Source organism: Falco naumanni, chromosome 9 (genome assembly GCF_017639655.2).
Source record: "Falco naumanni isolate bFalNau1 chromosome 9, bFalNau1.pat, whole genome shotgun sequence".
NCBI classification, from domain to species: Eukaryota; Metazoa; Chordata; class Aves; order Falconiformes; family Falconidae; genus Falco; species Falco naumanni.
In genome coordinates, this window is record NC_054062.1 from 36,740,662 (window position 1) to 36,760,679 (window position 20,018).

The following is a 20,018-nucleotide window of genomic DNA, read 5'->3' on the forward strand; positions in this document are numbered from 1 at the left end:
TGAAAGTGGTGGAAGGCTTGGATGGGATGGCAGAGCTCACGGAGCAGGCAGCGAGCCCCATGCAGCGCAGTGGGTAGACTTTGCCCGGGAAGAGCCAAGTGAGGGTCAAAGTGCTGCTTACCTTGGAACTGTGACAGCGCGGATAAAAAGGACTTCTGAAATAATTTCTGAGCTTCCTTATTCATGTAGTCACCATACGTTAGCAGAGAGCAGTGAAATCCTAGGCTCTGTCTGAAGTCCTTATAGACTCTGCTCCAGCTGCTTTCATGATTCCTACCCTAATCCAAGCAGAGTGATCTGTGGTTGAACCCTGGATAAGGCAGGCAGGCCTAAGAAAGGCTCCCGTTCTGTTCCTGAATAGATCTACAGAAAGGATGGAAACAATTTTGGAAATCTACTGATTTTACAAGACGTGTTAGGTTCCCCCTCACGTTCAATGATGTTTTTCCCATGTTAGTGTGGAAGATACACAATGCTTAAGGTCTCTTAAAAAAAAAAATTGAAAAGAGCCCCCAAGAACCTTCACCATCACTCCATCAGTTTCATCTTGTGGCCTAGGACATCTGCACCAGCACCATTTTGGAATCAATCATCCCCAGAGCAGGTCTCACCAGCAGAATGTTACAACAGCAAGAAGACAGCTTTTAGCTCACATCCACAAACGTTCCCGTTAAACATTAGTTGAACAAATCAAGGAGGGGGGTGGGGTGTGTGGAATCGGCATTGTTTTCTGACATCCACAATTTCTTCAGTAGGTCGGGGTTTTGTACTACATGAACTGCTCTGACATCAGGAACTGAATCACTGCGAGGTCCCTTACAGTCAGTCTGTGCTTCTGGGGATGTATTTTCATAATGCTTACAAGACCATAGCAATAAATAGTAGGTTTTTTAAGTCTTTCTCCTCAATCCGATCAAGAAATTACTTCCTTCTGAGGCAGTAAGTCAGGAAGCCTTGCAAAAAAGGTCCAGAAAACATGGTTATGGAGGGGTTTTGCTAGGGGTGTTAACAGCTTACTTGAAGGGAGGTTTGAAAAAGGGAAAGCCCAAGTTTACCTATGCAGCTCCTTCTCTGGGTTACCAGAAGAATTCTGATGGGGAAATACAAAACAAAATGTTTGCTGGCACAAACAACAGTAAAGCTATATCAATTAAAAAAAAAAAGGCTACTGTTAAGAGTGGTTTAATTTAAAAAAGAAGAAAAAAATCCAACCGTTCCCCAGGAAGCCGTACTCTTTTGGGAGACTAAGCATCTTACTTGGAGTTTACTACAATCTTAGCATCTAATCAAATAGGTAACACTACAGCACTTTCAAGTTGCCTTTAACAAGGCAAGTTTCATTAAGTCTAAATCAGCATTGGGCTCCATGGCAAAACCTCAGTGACAGTTTAATCATACTTTGAACGGTTTTAAAAGTCTCTTCACAATTCAGATTGGTCGTTTCAGCACTGGAGTCATTACAATAAATAACAGTACGGATTACATAGTGACCGGTTTGTTAATCATAATTCAGATAATAAAATATCCACTGCATCCTGCTCAAAGCAGCATTTATTAAAGATATTATCAAGATAAGTCAATGAATAATGAAGCTTTCCCTCCTACAAATATGTAAACAAGTTGACAGCAAGTTATTATTACAATATAAAAATTAAAGCTTACATTGCATTTTTGTAAAGCTACTAACTTCAGTCTCAATGTAGACAGTCTCTGGTCTGTAGCATTTAAAAATACGAGTTCTTGAAAAATGTTACAGTATTGCCTTTGCACATACACGTCTGTAGAAAAATACTTAAAAATACCAACTTTCTATTAATAAAAGCAACACCAAAAATAAAACACATCTTTTGTCATGAACAGCGTGTAAAATGCATCTAGCATTTACTCCACCGCTCCATTTAACCAAATTATCCTCTGTTCATTTTAAAACTCATTATCGTTTGCAAAAAGTGTCTTGGATAATATTCACTTACTTTCACATAGCAAAGCAATTAGCATTAAGTATCTAGTATTGGCAATTACCTTGTAATCAGTCTGACCTAAACTTATTTGCAGCTGAGGCCATCAATTGAATCCTCATCTCAAACTGTGTATTTTAACATGTACAGTAGGCTCTTGCTAAGAAATCTGAGTCAGTCCAGCTACATTTTGGAAAGGCCTGAAACCTTTACACAATTTAACACAAAATACATATTCTCTTTTTAAAGTGCCTTTAACCTCTCTCTAAGTTTTCCTTTAACTATATTAGTGATCCTGTTGGTGGCAGTCAGTCAGTTCTCAGGAAACGCTTTATTCATAAGATGATGTAATTTGACATGTTCTACTCTTTACGTTCCAAAACCAAAAAGAATGTTCAATTTTTATTTTTAACTTTTTTTTCCCCAAGAAGTTTACTGGCAAGAGCTAGACAGATCACTTCTGCAGTTGCTAAGGCAAAAAAGTTTAAAAATTCCCTGTACACAAAGTTTAACAAGATTATGCGATATATCAAAACCAAACTCAACTGAATTCAACACGCAGAAAGAAACACGTATTGTTGGGATGAAAGCTAATCACGCCATTGTGCCCTACCAAGCACCAGCTGACCATGAACAGCAAGGCGGGGGGGTGGGAATTAAGATCATACAGTGAACCAGTTTCAGGATAAATTCAAAGAGCAAAATCAAGCTGTCAAGGAAAGAATTTTATGGTTGAATATTAGGCTGAAAAAGCCAGCTAGGACAACACTGGAAGTTTTATCACTTAAGACAGTATCTGAGAGAACACAAGGACATTCATATGGAAAAAGTAATGAATATGAATAACACTGCGAGCTTTCCCAGTTTCATGCATCGTTCAGAAAAAGGAGAATTTATTTAGCCTTTGTCACTGCTTAATTAGCAAGTTAAGTCTGCTGGAAGTTACAGCCTCCAGTACATAGTGGCATGTCGAGCAACTTACTGACCACGAGCGTGGTAGAGCCTAAACTACTCAAATGACTTCTAGCCTTGGAAATGCGAAAAGCACACGACCCCCAAAGCCGGATCTACACGGGCCTGTAACAGGAACTGTAAGTCTGAAAGAAGGGCTTACCCTGCTCCTTCATGCAGGATTCTGGTTTGTAGGAAGATGACAGTTTTATTGCCGATAAAATAAACATGATGAGTTAAAGCCAAGATGTGGCAGCAAATGCTCGAGGAGGATGCTCAACTGGAGAGTGAGATTTAGAGATTCCACCCAAGGGCCAGCTTAGTCTAATTTTCAGAGAGGGTGAGACACAAATACAAAAGCCTGTTTCCTCTGACGTCTTACATAGCTCACAACACAAGCCAGCCTTTCTGTGCGTTCAGGGAAACGGGTGAGAAGCAGAGACATCGCTGGGGCACAAGTGATGAAACAGGCCTGGGGGAGAAGCTGCCTTTCTGACCACTGCCTCCCCCCCCAGACAACAGCTCCCTGTAAAAGCTCGATCACAAGTTGCAGTTTAGGTTAGAGGATGGGATTTTTGCCCTCTACTCATTTGGGAGAGAGCAGCCTTCCTGTCTTACCGTACGGAACCGCATTTTCCAGGACAGGGAAGCAAGCTTTGGCCGTTTAATCACGTATGGACTGTTGCAACTTCTGACTAAAGCATTTAGCTTCCTCGGAGATGCTAAAAGCACTGTGCCATCGGTACTGTTACACCTGACCAGGGCTTTGCACTTGGCTTACAAACGCCTACAATAGCAAGGAACGCAATGCCAATACAGACCAGCTGCATTTTTATCCATACAGTTCAAACCCTGGCCCAAAGCCTACGGCAGACTACTTCAAACACCAGTGTACGTTAACAGGTCATTAAGTGCCTAGCAGCAGCACACCTGCTATAGATGTCATATACATACAAGAAAAAGAACTGCAGCAGGCCCAAGGTTTAAGAATACCTTTAGAAGCGCTGCAGTAGACCGTCACACCTGGGGGAAGGTCTAAGGATTGAAGTCCAAGATCCAAGTCTAAGAGGGATCACATGCCATTTTCTCTTCAAGAAAAGTAAAACCATCTCTCCCCATGCCAAGTAATAAAATACTATCTACAGAAAGTGGGTGTTTTCTCCCTAAATCCAGAGTAGAAATATAGTCACAAAGAAAACTAAAAACCGCATAATTCTCAGAATTGCAGAAAATAGAATCAAAGGGGACTCAAATAGTCATTTTGACAAGTCCCTGCCTTGAATGACATTTCAAAATTAGTCCCTGTGCAAACAGTTATGCCATAGGACTCTAGGTTATAAAATGGCTGACTAAATCAGCTAGACCTTTATAAAAAGCTATTTGTATGTAAATATTTTAGTAATAGCTTCAGCAATAGAAGTAGTACACAGCCAATTTTAGAATCTACACAGGATATGAAATATACACACATACATGTTCTTTTATACATATATACACACACACATTCTTAAAGCAATGCAGAGCAAAACCAAACCAGGGCCTGAATAAGCTATCACACATGCCTTTGTGTCAGCATGACTTAAAATACACAACTGATGGGCTGATCAGATCCCTGAGGTCTATCACTGGTATTACTAACAAGTTTTACTTACCACAATTTTAACCAAAAGTTGACTTAAATCATGTTACATCTCTCTAAGTGAAGGAGAAATAAAGACACAAAACAACAACAAAAAAGAAGAAAACAAAAGACCAAACCACAGACAAAAAAACCACACAGCCTTGTATACATAGAAAGGCACCTGATAATAAAGTGTTAGTAGCAATTATCTACAGCATACTTAGTGTACTTAAGTAATCATGATAAATTAAAAAGAGATAATCGAATACAAGAATTGCTGGCATTCAAAAGATAAGTCTAACCTACCTAAGAAGTCACTAAAATGACATGTGCAGCTATAAATCAGTAAGTGTGCAAAACTATACAGTTTTGCATACAGTGCTATGTGTACCCCCTAGTTTGCACCTATTAGTATTATACATGTTTGTTAATCTTGGCAATACGATGCAAGAAGATGGTCTTAAGGATGTACCGTATCAACTTCGTCTTCCCTTCCCCACCATCTACTGTCCTTTATTAAACTGTACGTTTTTAAATTACACAAAGGCTTTTCACGAACTGTAGTTCAGAAAAATATTTCAAGTATACCTATATTTTCACGTAAACTTGGGGACTATGGGTTCACTTTTCACAAGTTCCAAATACTTACAGCTTCTGCTAATTCAATTGGAATTGTAATCATTTTGACCTGTTCAGTTCCTCTGAAAAAAAGCTGCTTCCTGTTACTCATTTAACTCCTGTTTAAGGAGTGCTGAAATTCATACTGTAACTTTTCCAGATTTAAGTCTAAACAATAAGCAATTACAGAAAAGCAGAGTAATACTTTATCTGACCATTTAGGTTCATAAAACCAAGTCCTACCATATCTATTCATATATACTCATTATAAGAATCATATACAGATCCTTGACACACCGAATTCAAGTTATTATTATACAGCAGTTTGTCTCGCAGGCATTGTGCAATACACCTAGAAGTAAACAGCAGTTCTCTTCTTTACTCTGTATTTCAGTGATCCATACCGTATCTGAGGGGGAAGAAAAAAAAAATATATAACAACGACTTGAGATCACTTCAGGCAGAAGTATTATTTACTTTTCCACTAATCCAATCTAGTGAGTGTCTTTAAATGTGCTTTGGACACTCCACAGCTTCAGTAAGAGAATCTACCTATGACTGAACGGGATACAGTTTCAAAAAACTGGGCAAGAAGGATAAGTCTCAGCAGTTTTCCCAGAATTACCCCAAAACTATTACAAGATTCCACAGAGATTTATCTTTTAAGTATCTTGAAATCTGGTGATGTGCAAATATAAAGCAATTTGATTACTGCACAGAATCTCCGCTTTGTGGGTTACAAGTCAAAGCAGGCCATGTCTATGGGAACTAAAAAATTCTAAATCTTCTTTAATCCATTAAACAGCAGATGTTTAAGTGTGCACAACCATGACACTCAAATGCAGATGACAATACCGCTATCTACACCCCTTTCCATGTCAGCAGTTCCTGGAGTTTGGGCTTGTTAGTGCCAGAATTAGCATTACAAGCACAGAGTCCATTTCATCTCCTCTCCCTTTTTCCTCACTTAGTTCATTTCATTCAGGTGTTTCCCTTAAACACCACAAATAACAAAAGCTCCAAGCTTGGAGCTTTTCTAATCACATACTTCCTTCTCCATTTAGCCTTCTACAACCCAGCTACCATTGATAACCCCTCTAAAGATTAAGAAAAAAGAAATAAATTTCTGCATTTCTAAAAAAGCTAAGGTACACTGTTGAAAAACTCAATACTTAACTAAGATTATACTTGCCTCTTTACGGCCTTTAATAGTTTTCACAGATTTCATACTCTGAGTTCTTCGAAGGCCTCTCTGAGCAATCATTTCATCCTCTGAGTGCGTCCCCTCCATCTCTTCATCTGTTTTATCATCTCCAGGATTTTTTTCCAGTGGAGTTTTGTAACCTTTAAAAACAGTTTTATAAAAATGTTTAATAAGACGCATCTATAACTTTTAGATTTCTAAGCAAATCATGAGTTTCATCTTTAACAAACATCCTTTAGAACTGATATATGTATATAATACTATATATACTGACCATAGATAATATGATCAGTCTGCCCGCTGTTTCAAAACAGCTGAACATCTAGTCTGCCAGGAACTTGTTACTTATAATTCTGCCATCTGCAAATAACAAGCCACTTCATTCCACAGGTTTATAATGTAGTGGTTCCTCAATGGTCAAAAATTAAACCATCAGTCTGCTACTATCTTCTGCTTTACCCTGAACTGCAAAAACCTCAGTGGTCATCTTGAGAAGCACTTAAAGGTTTTTGGCCACGATCCTCATGGGAGGGTGGTTAGACTAGATGATCCTTAAAGGTCTCTTCCAACCAAAACCATTAAGTGATTCATATGATCTTTCTTCATACTTTCATACCTCTCTGCATATTTAATACCAAATTTCCTTTCAGACAGATACAACGTCAAAATACTATTAGGGCTTGTTTACATCCTGCAGGAACAGGACCAAGATCATTACTGAAGCTCGTCACTAGATGGCGCAAATTGCTTTAAAAACACGTCCTGGAAAGCTCCTCGGGGTCCCGAAGCCCTGAATCCCATCATAGATGTATCTTAAAGCCCCCAAAGGCTTCTTTCCCCCCGCCAAGCTCTCCTTTCACAAAGCCATTCCAGAACTTACAAGCTGTAACACTCAGGGACATTTTCTAGACTCCAAACCCATTTTTATTCATGATCAACGTACATTTTATCTTAAGTCAGTATCTCATTTAGGCTTAATTAGGTTCTTTTCCTTTGGTCATTTCATTTTTGTCCTGAAATTAGAATTGCACTCCCCTACTCCACAACTACTTAAGCACACTTGCCTCCTCAGCCATGCTAGAGGGAAACACGTCTCTGCCTCCAATACAGTTTCAGTTCATCTTTTTCAATACGGAAGATGTGCAGCACACCTATTACTCATCTAGTTTCTGACCAGGGTATTTGCAGTGACAACCACGCTTCCTTATCTCTTATTTGTAACGCCTCTTCTGATGCATCAATACCATATTTGCCTTCTCCACAGCAAGCACTGGCAGCTCAGTCACCCTATGATCTATGTCCTACAACTAGGTCTTTTCAGCTAATTTGCACAGGAACTCCCAGCTCAGATCACAAGAAGTAACATTCTGCAAGTGCGGTGAAACATTCCTACGTGGTGTTACTAACTCTATCCATGGTTTGTTCTTTTTTAAAATCTCTAACGCTGAAGAAAAATCAAAGAAAACAGAAGAGGCATATACTAGATTTGGGTCCAGGAGTAGAAACAATTAAGTTAAACGAGATCTTAAGAAAGCATTTTGACATGTGAGATTCAATCTCACAATCAGCGGTTATTTACACAGCATAAGCTGTACCTGGGTAATTTAAAAAAACCAAAAAAACAAAAAAAACTGTTTTGAGCATTTTCAAGCTATTTCAGATAGGTAACTACAGCCGTCATACTGAGAAATACCCCCTGCACAACACCTGCAGTGACAGTAACGCAGCTCTTGATGAACTCATGGGCTTTCTCTTGTAGCCAGCACCCCCCATCTTTACATGTGGGATCAATTCACAGTTCAGCTTAGGGCCGCTCAGGTGGACATTTATTCCTCAGAAAAACCATGAGCTACCATGTGATTCCCGGAATTCCTTGCACTCCAGAAGGACCATCACTCCCCAAAAATGGAGAGATGAGAAGTGACAGGCTTAGGTGAAAAGAAATAGACTAAAGCTATTTCTCTTGTGGGAAATACTAACTACTTCACACTGCAGCCTTGCCACTTAACATGGTGCAATTGACAGTACTCCACTGAAACCTTCCTTCAGGCGTCACAGGCTTAAGAACAAAGCGATGATGATCACAAAATAAGACTAATTAAAAAATACCTCTTCAAAAACATATATTGGTCACCACGTGCCATCTTTTGAGTGCTGATGTGCATCAGTGTTTTATGACAACTTAATGCCTTCATTATTCCTATCACCACATGTAATTTCACATTTTTAACTATCACTACAGACCTATTGAATTTGTTTCCATTAATTTTCTCTTCTTATTTATTTAACTTCCATAAATTTTCATGTTTAACTTCTGTACATTTGTTACAAACTACTTAATCACACATCTTTTTACTTACAATTAAGCTTTACTTTGGCAAGGAATTATTGCCGCTAATTGGCAAAGGTAAGAGTAACGAGTATAGTATGACTACAGTGTTAGTTGCTGTAAGAAGAAAATAAGAGAGGACTTCTGAACTATCACAATATACTTTGCTGAAGTCAAGTGTATCTTCCTCTGTTCCAAGTGTACTGGAATTCTTTGTAGCCTTTTCAATTTCTAACTGGGGTAAATGTATTTCTGCATTCCCACTTTTGTCTTTGGTGACTTGTTCTTTTAGCTAGAGAAAAAAAAATACTTACCTGAAGATTCACTTGCAGAGGCTCTGATTTTCTTTTTTGCATCTGGTAATGCCTGATAGGGTCTCTGTCCTACTGGCTCATCTCCTTGTATAGTAGTCAAATCATGCATACTGAAACTTCTCAGTTTCTCAGTTATCGCACCTTGACTCTGAAACACAAGAACAGCATCTTTGAAAACAAAGCACAGGTTAAACTTTGCTGTTCAAGTCGGTTTAAGATGTTTAAGCCCATGCTTCCTTGTTGCACTACGGAATTCATCGAACATAAGCATGCAGTAGATTTATATTTGCTTTAAGTATTGCTTTTACCCAAGCTTAACTGTATATTGCTCCTAGACAAAACAGTTACAGAAAAGGTAGTAGCTTCATTATAAGTGTCTCATTTCACTGCTTTAATTTGAACAAATAAAGGCTTTTGGGGTGAGGGGAAGCGTTCAAAAGAAAAAACCAAAAACAAACAGTCAATTCACTTCAAATGTTATTTCTCTAGCAGTGCTAGGTACCATGACAGTGGGTTTAACACTTCTGTTTTAAAAAACATGGTTGAAGATAATAAAGGTTTATACTATTTTATATTTTACCCTCTATAAATTTGAATATGCATAAAAAAGGAAAAGGTGTTGAAAACACGCTCTGTAACAGTAACTCAAGTAACTGAGAAACTCTAAGCATTACAAAAAGCTCTAGTTGACAGAAACTTGAAGCCACCGACCAAAGAGGTCCTGCCTGGACTACAGGTTAGCAGGTTCTCTTACTAATGCAGCTTTACTGACACAATACCAACCCAAAAATCTGATGCTACATATAAGAATAGTTGATCACATTTGAACATCAGTATTCCTTCACCGATTGTCTTTTCAACATGGGACATACAGAAAGTTCCCCTTTGGAAAGGAGGGTCATGAAGCAGCTCTTTCACCTTATATCAGATGATGTTATTACTAAAGCACTGAAGATTATATAGCATAAGCAACTAAAAGAACAAGCACATTACTCAATGTCATGTTAAAATAACATTTAATTCTTCCCTCTCTGGCATATGAGGCAAAAAAATAAGCATTTCACAAGAAGGTTGACAAGCCTGTGCATGAATCCCACTTTAAGCAAGTGTTCAAGATTTTGTGTTGTTCTTACAAATGAACGTTTTCAGTAAAATTCCTCATTTGAGCATTATGTTAGCTAGCAGTAGCAGAAATCTGGGTACAATTCCACACATTTCTCTCTGCAACAGCACCAGCATAAGGCAGTTCTCGTACCACTGGCCACAGCCATTTGTTCCCACTCTGATGGCAACAACTGTTCGCAGATGATAGACCAGCACACTAAATTATTCCACGTTAAAAATAGCCATGTGAAGTGAAGAGACAGTAGAGTGATACTCCTTAAGCTCGCATGGCTACCAAGGCAGAGGGTGGGGGTGGCTGAAACCCAATATTCATTTTCTAATGACTAGTCATTAGTATGGCATGCAAAACTAAGACAGTGTGCTACACAGGCAAGAAGAACCTATTTTAATTCTACACCACCATTCATACATTGCCACTAAACAGTACTGAAGAGAGTTCCTTATGAGAGAAGTTCAAGTCTTTACTTTTCTAGTTCTTCCTACACATGTGCAGGATGACTGACAGTTCCACAACTTGCCCTACTGACAACTACAGCCTGCCTTTGAGTTAAAACGCACTACCAACAGTCTGTGCAAAAACTATTGTAGAAACTCTTAAGTTAGTTTTACTCCCTAAAATGGCTTATTTAAAGCAGGAATTCCTGCCTTTCCACTACTCCTCTTCTTGCACTGCAAAACGTTTACACAGTAAACCAAATCAGGAACCAGCTACGCCTCAGAACTTAAGAAACAGCTGCTAGGATGCTAGAGGAAAGACCTGGAAAGGCAGGACTGCTTCTTTTGACAAGTAACAGCTTACCTAACTGCTACAACACGTAAGACTGTTGATCAGTCTGTGTCGACTGCTTGAAGAGATGCAGGAGGACTCGGGTCTCAATCACCGAACACTGATGAAAGCATAGAACTGATCCAGTAGGTTCTCAGGAGAATCCATATAAACTCAGTGCAACTCCACTCACTAAGTGCGGTCAGAATCTACTAATAAAATAGTGACAGCAGCTGGATTTGGGCAGAGGCAGAAGTATAGGAAGACACACTTGCGTAACAGTTGCACAGCGAGTTCATTCATCGTGTGATATACTACAAAAAGACATTTGGAAACTGTACAAGATAATGTAATTAAGAATATAATAATTAACATGCCAAGAAGAATTCACATTACAGCCTGTATTTCCTATTCCACTGTGAAAAGAGGGCTAGATCTAAGCTGGGAATATTCAGCCCTACTTTTCAGGGCAGCTTTTAGATACAGAATATTGTTTTTCAAAGGGGAAAAAAAGTCAACTATGTGCCATAAAATAACATTGTGCCCCTAAACAAACTGCACACTTGATGAGGCTCGAGCTCCTGCCGAGTGCTGCCTCATTCAGGGAGGATACGGCTGATTCATACAATGGGCCCTTCATTCCAAAACGACTTGCCAAGATGGAAAGTTTTACTCAAGTTACACACAGCAAATATTAAGAAGTTTGAAAGGATATGTATACAAATAAGAGAAGCAGCTCACATGCCTGAGATTCACAGCAGGAATAGGGGCTACACAAGCACTGCTGTACTGCACGTACTCGCAGCCACACATTACACCCACCCTATGCAGGTACTCCCTACAGTACTGCCACACTCCTGCCTGAATGCAGTCTGCATCCCACCCTAGGAAGATCCACTCTAGCCACATCAGCATTGGTTTCTACTTCACACCACTGCACAGCCTAATAGCAGGACAAATTTCAAGGTGTTTTGTGGGGGTTTTTTTTCATTATGGGAAAAAAAATTAAAAAAAATATCACTGTGCTCCTATAGCACTTGAGATTTAAGATTCTTTCACCCCCCAGGCCCAAAAAAAGCAGATAACTGCTTTCTGCCAAAACAAAGTATTCTGTGAGGATCTCTATTACTCTCAGCTCAGGATAAAAGTGTGGCCAAAAAATATTAAATACCCTCCCTACTGCAGGAAAAGTGAGATTAAATACTCTCTGTTGCAGGAAATGTGAGAGTAATATTCACATTTAGAACATTAATGCATGAAGAGCTTTGCTACCTTGCTGAAAGTTCGGAGAGTGGCTAGCCACACCTTGCGAGCAAGATGTTTGCCCCCAAAACAGAAGGCAGAGCAATACGGTTGCAGGTGGAGCTGAAAGGGGATCTCCTGCCTCTGCTCTCATGTCATGGGTATGGCAGCAGCCGTCACCTCTCCCCAGCCATACACACAGCCCCAAGATGCTGCTTATGAGAAGATCGCAGAGCAGCTGCCACCCCTGCACTGGTGTCCCATTATTTCAACAGTTCCTACCAGTAAGGCAGAAATTCAGCAGGCTGAATCCAGCCTGGAGGCCACCAACTAAATCACACCATGAAAGACAGACACACACATTTACAACCACAATGCAGGCAAAAAAGCACAGAACACAGTGCTCAGATTTCTATATAAATAAACTTCGAGGAGAGATGAACTGTGAAGTTTGTGTTGTCTTAAAATGCAAGTCTTAAAAAATGAGCTTGCTTCCTTATTCAATAGTGTTTCCTGAAACATATTAAATGCTTTTCAGAGACCACACTCATTACCCATGACCAATCTGAAACACTAATTACAGTTGTAATAGGTTTCTAAATCCAGGTTTTGATAAATATAGCCTACTTAAAGGACTGCTTTTGAGACTACTCAGGCTCTACTAAGCTATTAGTATGCAGTCTCATCAGCTGACTCTCATATATGAAATGCCATTCTCTATTTTGTTTCTGAGCATGTATTTTTATAGTCTATACACTTGAGCCAGGGAAATTGCTGTAAACAGACATCACACAGTATGTCTGCCTCCGGGACTCTCTTTGTTGTTGCTGTTTAAACTGGGCTTGCACCCCTCAGTGGTTCGGATCACCAATTAAAGCTGCTTGCCTCCATTAGACAAGTTCTCAATGAACTCCACATCCACAAAGCTGCTTGGAGCTTTGTGGCCGGAGAGCTGCAGCATGCAGCACCCACATTCCCAGCTGTTCTCCCCTTGATCCGATCCTGGCTGACAGCGAATGACTTCTGTTCCCTCTCAACCTGAAGAGGGACTGCTGTCCCATGAATGACCTCTGCAGCATGCCAGGCAGTCCCAGCAGGGAGGAGGGATGAAAGCAATATTGCTGGCAAGCTGAGCTGCTCATAGTCACAGTAGCTGTATGCCACTGCTGGCTTTAACATATCTCCTTCCTCTGCCATGCCCTGAGCAGGAAGAAGGGAAAATCTAGGCAAGGCCATGAGAACAGTATTCAACCAGCAAAGAGATTCAGGATGACTAAAAGACATGCAGAAACACAGCCCTCAATATATTTGTTATTATTACTATCACCACCAAATAATGCTTTACAAATGAGGTCACACAAATACTGTTCATAAAGGCAGTACATTTCACAACTTAATTAGCAGCCATCGTGCATGTGTTGATATAGAAACCAGTTCTCTCTAGTAGCTTGAGAAGTCAGGTAGGTGTTAGCAAAATCTGAACATACAGGTAATCAGCATCTCAGAGGATCCAGAAAGCAGATGCATCAAAATACAAGATATACCAGTGGAATTAGTGTTGTGAATATAATGTCCACAAATCTATACACTATTGAGCTGAATAAACTCCAACAACTTTCCTATCAGTAAAGGCATCTTGTTGCTGATTATTTCATACAAAGAAAATTTTTATTAGTAAACTGTAAAAGTCAGCCTAGACCCTATTTGATTTTCTAAGTCTCCTGAAATTAGGATTTCACAAAGTTTTGTTTTCTGTCATGTTGATTTAAGTAACACAATTTATTGCTAATGTATGCTATTTAGCAGGTTTTGAAACTCTAAATTTTAGATTAAATTAAATTTAGCAGGGGCTAACTAGTACCAGCTAAAATTATCCGTATAGAAATGTAAGTTATAAGCCATGACTCCTGCCAATTACATTTCAACTTAACTACAGCAGAGCAGGTTTAAATCTATGTCAAATTTCAGCAGACTGACCTGGCTGGCTGACTGCTCCTGCCTCCCACACACAGCCAGCTAGCCTTTAAATACTAATCCCCTATTCCTGTTTCAGCCCTTGGAGAAAACCATTCTTTCCCACACTTGCTCTTGAAAATATTCCAGAAAGTTCACAAGCAATTTTACCACCTTTCTAAAGTCAGCATAAGCAGACATGGTAGCATCTTTTGCTTGGACACTTCAGTGAAGAGAAGCTTTCTTGGAGTTCCTCTTGCATATAACTTCCCACATTCTAAAGTCCTAAAACTCCTAATTTGAGATCTGATATGTCAGTATAAGCATGCCTGCTCCTTAAAGAAAAAAAACAACAACAACAAAAAAAAACCCACAAAACAAAAAGAAAAGTAAGAGTGATGAAAGTGTTTCTCTTTCCCATCATAACTGACCCCACTAATAGGATTCCATTCCTGAAATCCTATAGCATGCTCCACCAGCTCATGCTGAAGGGATCATCTTTTCACCTGCTGGAGGCTGCAGTCAACTTTTGAAATACAGGGAACAAAAAAATAAAAATTAAACAATCAAAAAATATCAAGAACACATGCATTGTCTCCATTTGCTTGCATGGAGCAGTCATGCTCAGCTTTATAGAATGACAAACTGAATAGCAGTTTAACATGCCAAAATTAAAATTTTTCAGAGTCTCCCCTCTTGCACGTTGTGTAAAAGTCTTGTCTATTTTAGGTCTTTGATATTGTGGTGCTTGTTTTGCCCAAGCATCTCATCTGCACTGGACTAATTCTGTACAAATATCCACAGTTATGTTTAACAAGTTGACAAGTAGAGCAGACATCTTGCCAGTCACAGCTGAATAGCAATGAAATCTAAACACAGGCATTTAGGAAAAAGTTATTCATTATTTCAGAAGGAAGTGGGAGGAGATATTTCTCTTACTTATTTTATAATATTTCTGTAACGCTGTAAGGATTAACACAGAAATATCCACCCTTAGCCAGACATAAGGAAAATGCACTGAGTGTAAGTATCATTACAGGTGCACACTGCAATAAATTCCAATTTGCTGCTTGGCAAAGAACTTTCATTTTAGCATTTGGTATAGTTTTTAATTTTTTTCCCAGAGTACTTTGAGATTTTGTTGGGTTTGTTTGTGATGGATTTTTTTTTTTTTAGCAACCTATTTTCACTTGGGATACTTTCATTCCTTTAAAGGTGTACTCCATTTCATTCTAAATTATTTCATGTCTCAAGGCAATGCTAAGAGCTTGAATAACAGAAGAAGAACCAGTGATCAAAATGAATCACATTTTCAGTATTTTAGCCTCATTATGTCCATATTTTAAAACAAAAAGTTGTATTTTTTACACTATCACCCACATACATCTTCAAAAAGACAGAAAATGAACAAACAAGATATGCATGACTATTTTTCCAAACCTTTCTGACATACATTTGAAAATACAGTGTTTAGAAATGTCTTTGATTTATAAAGCAAGAATTTAACATACAGGCACATAAATTTAAGTTAAATGCTAGCTGTACCTACTTAACTTTGACAGCCAGGGATCTCTACATTGCTTCCTGTTACCTACTAACAGTGTTCATGTTTTCAGTTCTGTTACTATGGCCACAGCACTTTCATTTATTCCCATTAAGTAGGTAATCCCAATTGCCTTAAACCTGCCATTTAACTAGCACATGCACATCTTTCTTTCCATACTTTTTTTGTGTTTTGGTTTAAGTTACCATTGGGGAGGATACACATTGCCTAAAGTTATACTCGTTCTGGTGGGCCAGAAATTGCTTAGAATCTAACTTATGAGCTTGTATTTAATTTTTCGAGAACTAGAATCCTGTGAAATTCAGCTGAAGGTGATGAGTTTTGCAGAAACTTAATTTAGAAACAACCACAGGTTACTTCATAACGTAATGAGAACTACATGACAAAGCAAGAGTATGCTAAACAGCGATATGCAAGCATATGCTTAGTGTATTAATTTAATAATTAAATCAACAGATTGCAAACAAGTTAATTGTGTCAAGAGAACTTTTATCTGTGGTAGTAATCTTTCATGCCTTACTTCATATGTGGAGTTACCTCAAGTTGATTGGAGAGTAACAGCAGAAAAGCCAGAAATCCTTTAAATAGTTTGTTTACCAACAAGAAAGCACAACAGAGACAAAAAAGAAACAATGGTCATCTTTACCAAAAGCCTGCTTAGAAAACTGCATGGTATCTTTTGAATTACAGTCAACTGATTCCTATCATCCAAGAAATAACTAGAAGCCACCTTCAAACACACATAGAATGAGGAAGACTAAAGAGCTACAACCTTTAAATTGTGTTCCAGGTTTTCAATGCATTTGCAGAATTAATCTTTTTGTTTAGGAATGGCAAATCATCAGTACAATTACACTGTTCTACAGCAAGGACAAAAGCAATTAATGCAAGCAGAAAGTTACCTTTACAGCTGCTGTCACTGCAGCAGTTGCTGCCAAATTCAACCCTTGTCTTCCAAAATTCACCATGGTCTCATAGCCTCTTTCTTTGGCTTGTACAATGTACTCATCAATCTCCTAAAAGCAAAACACTGACATTTTAGAGCACTGTGCATTAGAAAGTCACATTACCCCACAGTATTATTTTTCCATCAATAAAGGAAGACAGAAGAATTCTTTAAGAAAACATTTAATGGAACAATTACTTTTGCCTTTGTATACTGATGTTTCACTCAATTATACTCTCTCATTTAGAAAAGGATTACAGCTGGTCAAACAAGAAGATAAAATAGATGAGTTTTGTCCGGCTCAGAAACACAGCAAGTTCCTTACAGATAGTAAGCTTAACTTGTCAGACAAAAGTTGTTGAAGAAATAACATGCTTCAGATGAAATCAGAGAGCTCCTTCAAAAGGTAGTAGGCTCACAAAGAACTTCTGAAGCCAGAGCTTTGACATAGTTAAGTACCAGGGACAATACAGTCATGACATTTATCCCCAGCTGTGGTAAATGTCCGAGTTGGAGATAAAGTCTTCAAGGTAGTACACAACAGCTAGCAGACTACGTGGGAAAATCCCTTTAGCTTATGAAGCTGCAAACAGTTTATGGTTCAACCTTCAGAAGGTCAAGATGACCTTACTAGTTATACATGTGGCAAGCATGCCAGGTACCTGTTTTGCCTAACAAAGGCCAAGCCCAGCACTGACTTTTATGAGTGCTATTTTCCATACTGGGAAGGTTTTTTCAGTGGTAGTCTTCACAACTTTGCTGATTGCTCTTTCCACACATCCAAACAGGATACTGAAAAAGAGCTAAGCAGATCTGTGGCCCTGTCATACTTTGGCTGAAGCTATATATCCTTTAGCTATTTTCTGTTGCAGACTGGTCTTCCCTTAAACCTCAGTAGGAAGGCTCTCCTCTTACCCTGTCAATTTGCACACCAGAAGAGTCAATGTCATTTGTCCTGAGAGTTTTTATTACTAGGTTATGCTAAAAAAAACTGTTACATGAAGAGCTGTTGCTAAAACTGCACTGCTGCTTTTGCACAGAGAATACTGCACATGTTCATTCAGGAGGATGTCAAACTGCATCCCATCCATTCAGCTGGGCTCCCCAAAGTGCACTAAGTAGACCAGAGAACAGCAAGCTACCTCACGGCAATAAAAAGTAGTATGTTGTCTGCTCATGTAAGCTTAACAGAACCATATATATGGACAGTCATATGCACTTGCCTGTACTAGTCCAAGTTCGTGCTGTATAGCAAATCAGCAACACACTGATACGCTTTTATCGTTTATCTAGCAACAGTTAGTATTTCAGCATATTGTTATTTCCATATTAGGCATTAAAAGTAAGAAGTTTTTTTCTTACCCTTTCTTTAGAAGAAAGAAGTGGATGGAGAAATTTTCTGTAGATTAAACTTGCCCCTCTAGTATATGGGGAAAGAAGCCAAATAACAAAAGCTATCTTCAGTTCATAGTACAGTGGAAACCTACAAGCAAGTTAAAGGTTGCATGAGATCAACAACTGCAGTGAGAAAATGCACAGTAATTAATCATCATGAAAAGATCTCTTAAAAAAACACAATTACATATTAGCATATAGGATTCTTCACATACAAGAAGTTATATTAGGCAATTATTAAATGAATTTAAATTAAAACAAATTAAAACAATTAAGACAAGATTAAACAAGTTATAGACCTATGGATTTAATGTTTTTAATTGATTGTACTGTCATTTAAGACATTGAAACAGTTAATATACTTGCTTTGCATTACACATTCCTGCACAGAGAAATTATAGTCCATCCTTTTAAGAGTTCCATTCCTCTATTCAGTTTCTACAGGAAAGGTGGAAGTTTTATAGTCCCTACTTCAAGTGACAGTGTAGAGCAAGCTTGAACACAGATGTTATACGTCACATACACTGCGATCTTTTCCTGAAAAAAAAAGGCTATCAACAAGCACAGCTTCTTTATAAAAATGAAGGTGCCACAAGTCAAAGAACATCAGGAACAAATATAGTTTCAGCCAGAGTTCATAAAAAGCAAGCTCTTACCAAGAGATTGTTAGGTCAGTTACTGTTTCAGTGACTGTGTAAAGAGCAAACACAATCCAATACATCATCCAGCGAACCTGAAAATTAAAACACCATCTTCAGAAAGAGTTTTTATTTTGCCTTTACACAGAATACACTATACACTGTACAGTCAGTTCAGAGCTGTCACAGCAAGACATTCAACAGCATCTCAGTCTGCATCAACCAAGTTTCAAGCGAAATTACACGAAGGTCCCAAGGGTTTTCTGTTCATAAGTAGAACTGGTGGCAGCTGCAACAAGCTGTGTGAAATGGCTGGGTCAACAAGGTCACAGACTCACCTAAGCTGGCTTCACAGATTTGATTCTGCCTCTAGAAAGCTTTAGTGATAAGAAAAAACACTGCAAAGAGTCAGTAGATTATTGTAAGTTATGAAGTGCAATTCCCACTATAGCACTAAAGGGTATTTCTCTCTCTTCCACATGTTTATACCACACACACAGAAATCAGTGTCAGTAAGTCAGGCAGCCCTTGATTTCATTTCATAGTCTATGTTACTCAGCTACACTTTGCAGTTCAGTTCTACACGTGTGCTTAGCATTATGGTATTAAACACTGGGTCAAGGTAGGGAAAAAAAGCATTTTCATGGAAACTGAATTCTATTCATATACCAGGAACCACAAAATTCTTGTTAATAAAAGAGCTCCCACATAAGCATCTTAATGCTTCGCATTATGTTTACATCTTTATACTTTTTTGTTTTTGAGATTGACAGTATACATCATTGTTTTGAAATCAGAAAATGCTCTTGAAATAAAGGTTTTAGTTCTGTTTTCTAATAGTTAACCACATCACTCATTTTTCTTGAGCATTTTTTCAGATTTGGCTGCCTAAACTGATTACATCTTTCAGAATACATATAGAATTAGTTCTTCATTTGTCTTCTCTAAGATACCAGTGGCCAAATGCAATGTATTTCCAAAACAGGTCTGTGCAAACCACTACTGGTTATTCATACTAACTGAATGCCCACATGTTCTTTAAATTCCAATGCTATCTATGCTAGAAAAAAAAAAAAAGCCAAACAGTTTATAATAAAAAATGAAAGAAAAGAGAAGAAAACCCATCGTAACCAGATGCAGGAACCTCATTTCATCTGTGACTAACAGACTAACTCTCCTGGTATACCCAGAAAGCATTAACCACATTCGTTAGACAGTAGTTCAAGTCCTAAACTCATAGTACCCTCTTTCAAAAGGAGGAACATACATACTTTCCTACAGAGGATGTGGCTCAGATTTAATCTTCACTTTTAAAGCAATCTTTTTTTGGACTTAAATAAGTACTCAAAACTTAATGCTACCCTGCTGCCTATTTCATAGCTGTGCATTATGCT

At 38.5% G+C, this 20,018-nt stretch overlaps 1 protein-coding gene across 1 annotated transcript in view; it reads right to left on the reverse strand.

Annotated features, from left to right (window-relative positions):
• Window positions 1-1,533: 1,533 nt before the first annotated feature.
• Window positions 1,534-20,018, reverse strand: part of REEP3 (receptor accessory protein 3) — a 43,042-nt gene continuing 24,557 nt past the window's right edge. The window contains exons 3-8 of the mRNA XM_040606218.1: window positions 18,643-18,719; window positions 17,954-18,074; window positions 16,548-16,661; window positions 8,996-9,143; window positions 6,341-6,492; window positions 1,534-5,557 (exon numbers count right to left, since the gene is read on the reverse strand). Coding sequence (XP_040462152.1) covers window positions 5,501-5,557; window positions 6,341-6,492; window positions 8,996-9,143; window positions 16,548-16,661; window positions 17,954-18,074; window positions 18,643-18,719 — 669 coding nt within the window. The 3' untranslated portion in view covers window positions 1,534-5,500. The remainder of the gene's footprint in view (window positions 5,558-6,340; window positions 6,493-8,995; window positions 9,144-16,547; window positions 16,662-17,953; window positions 18,075-18,642; window positions 18,720-20,018) is intronic.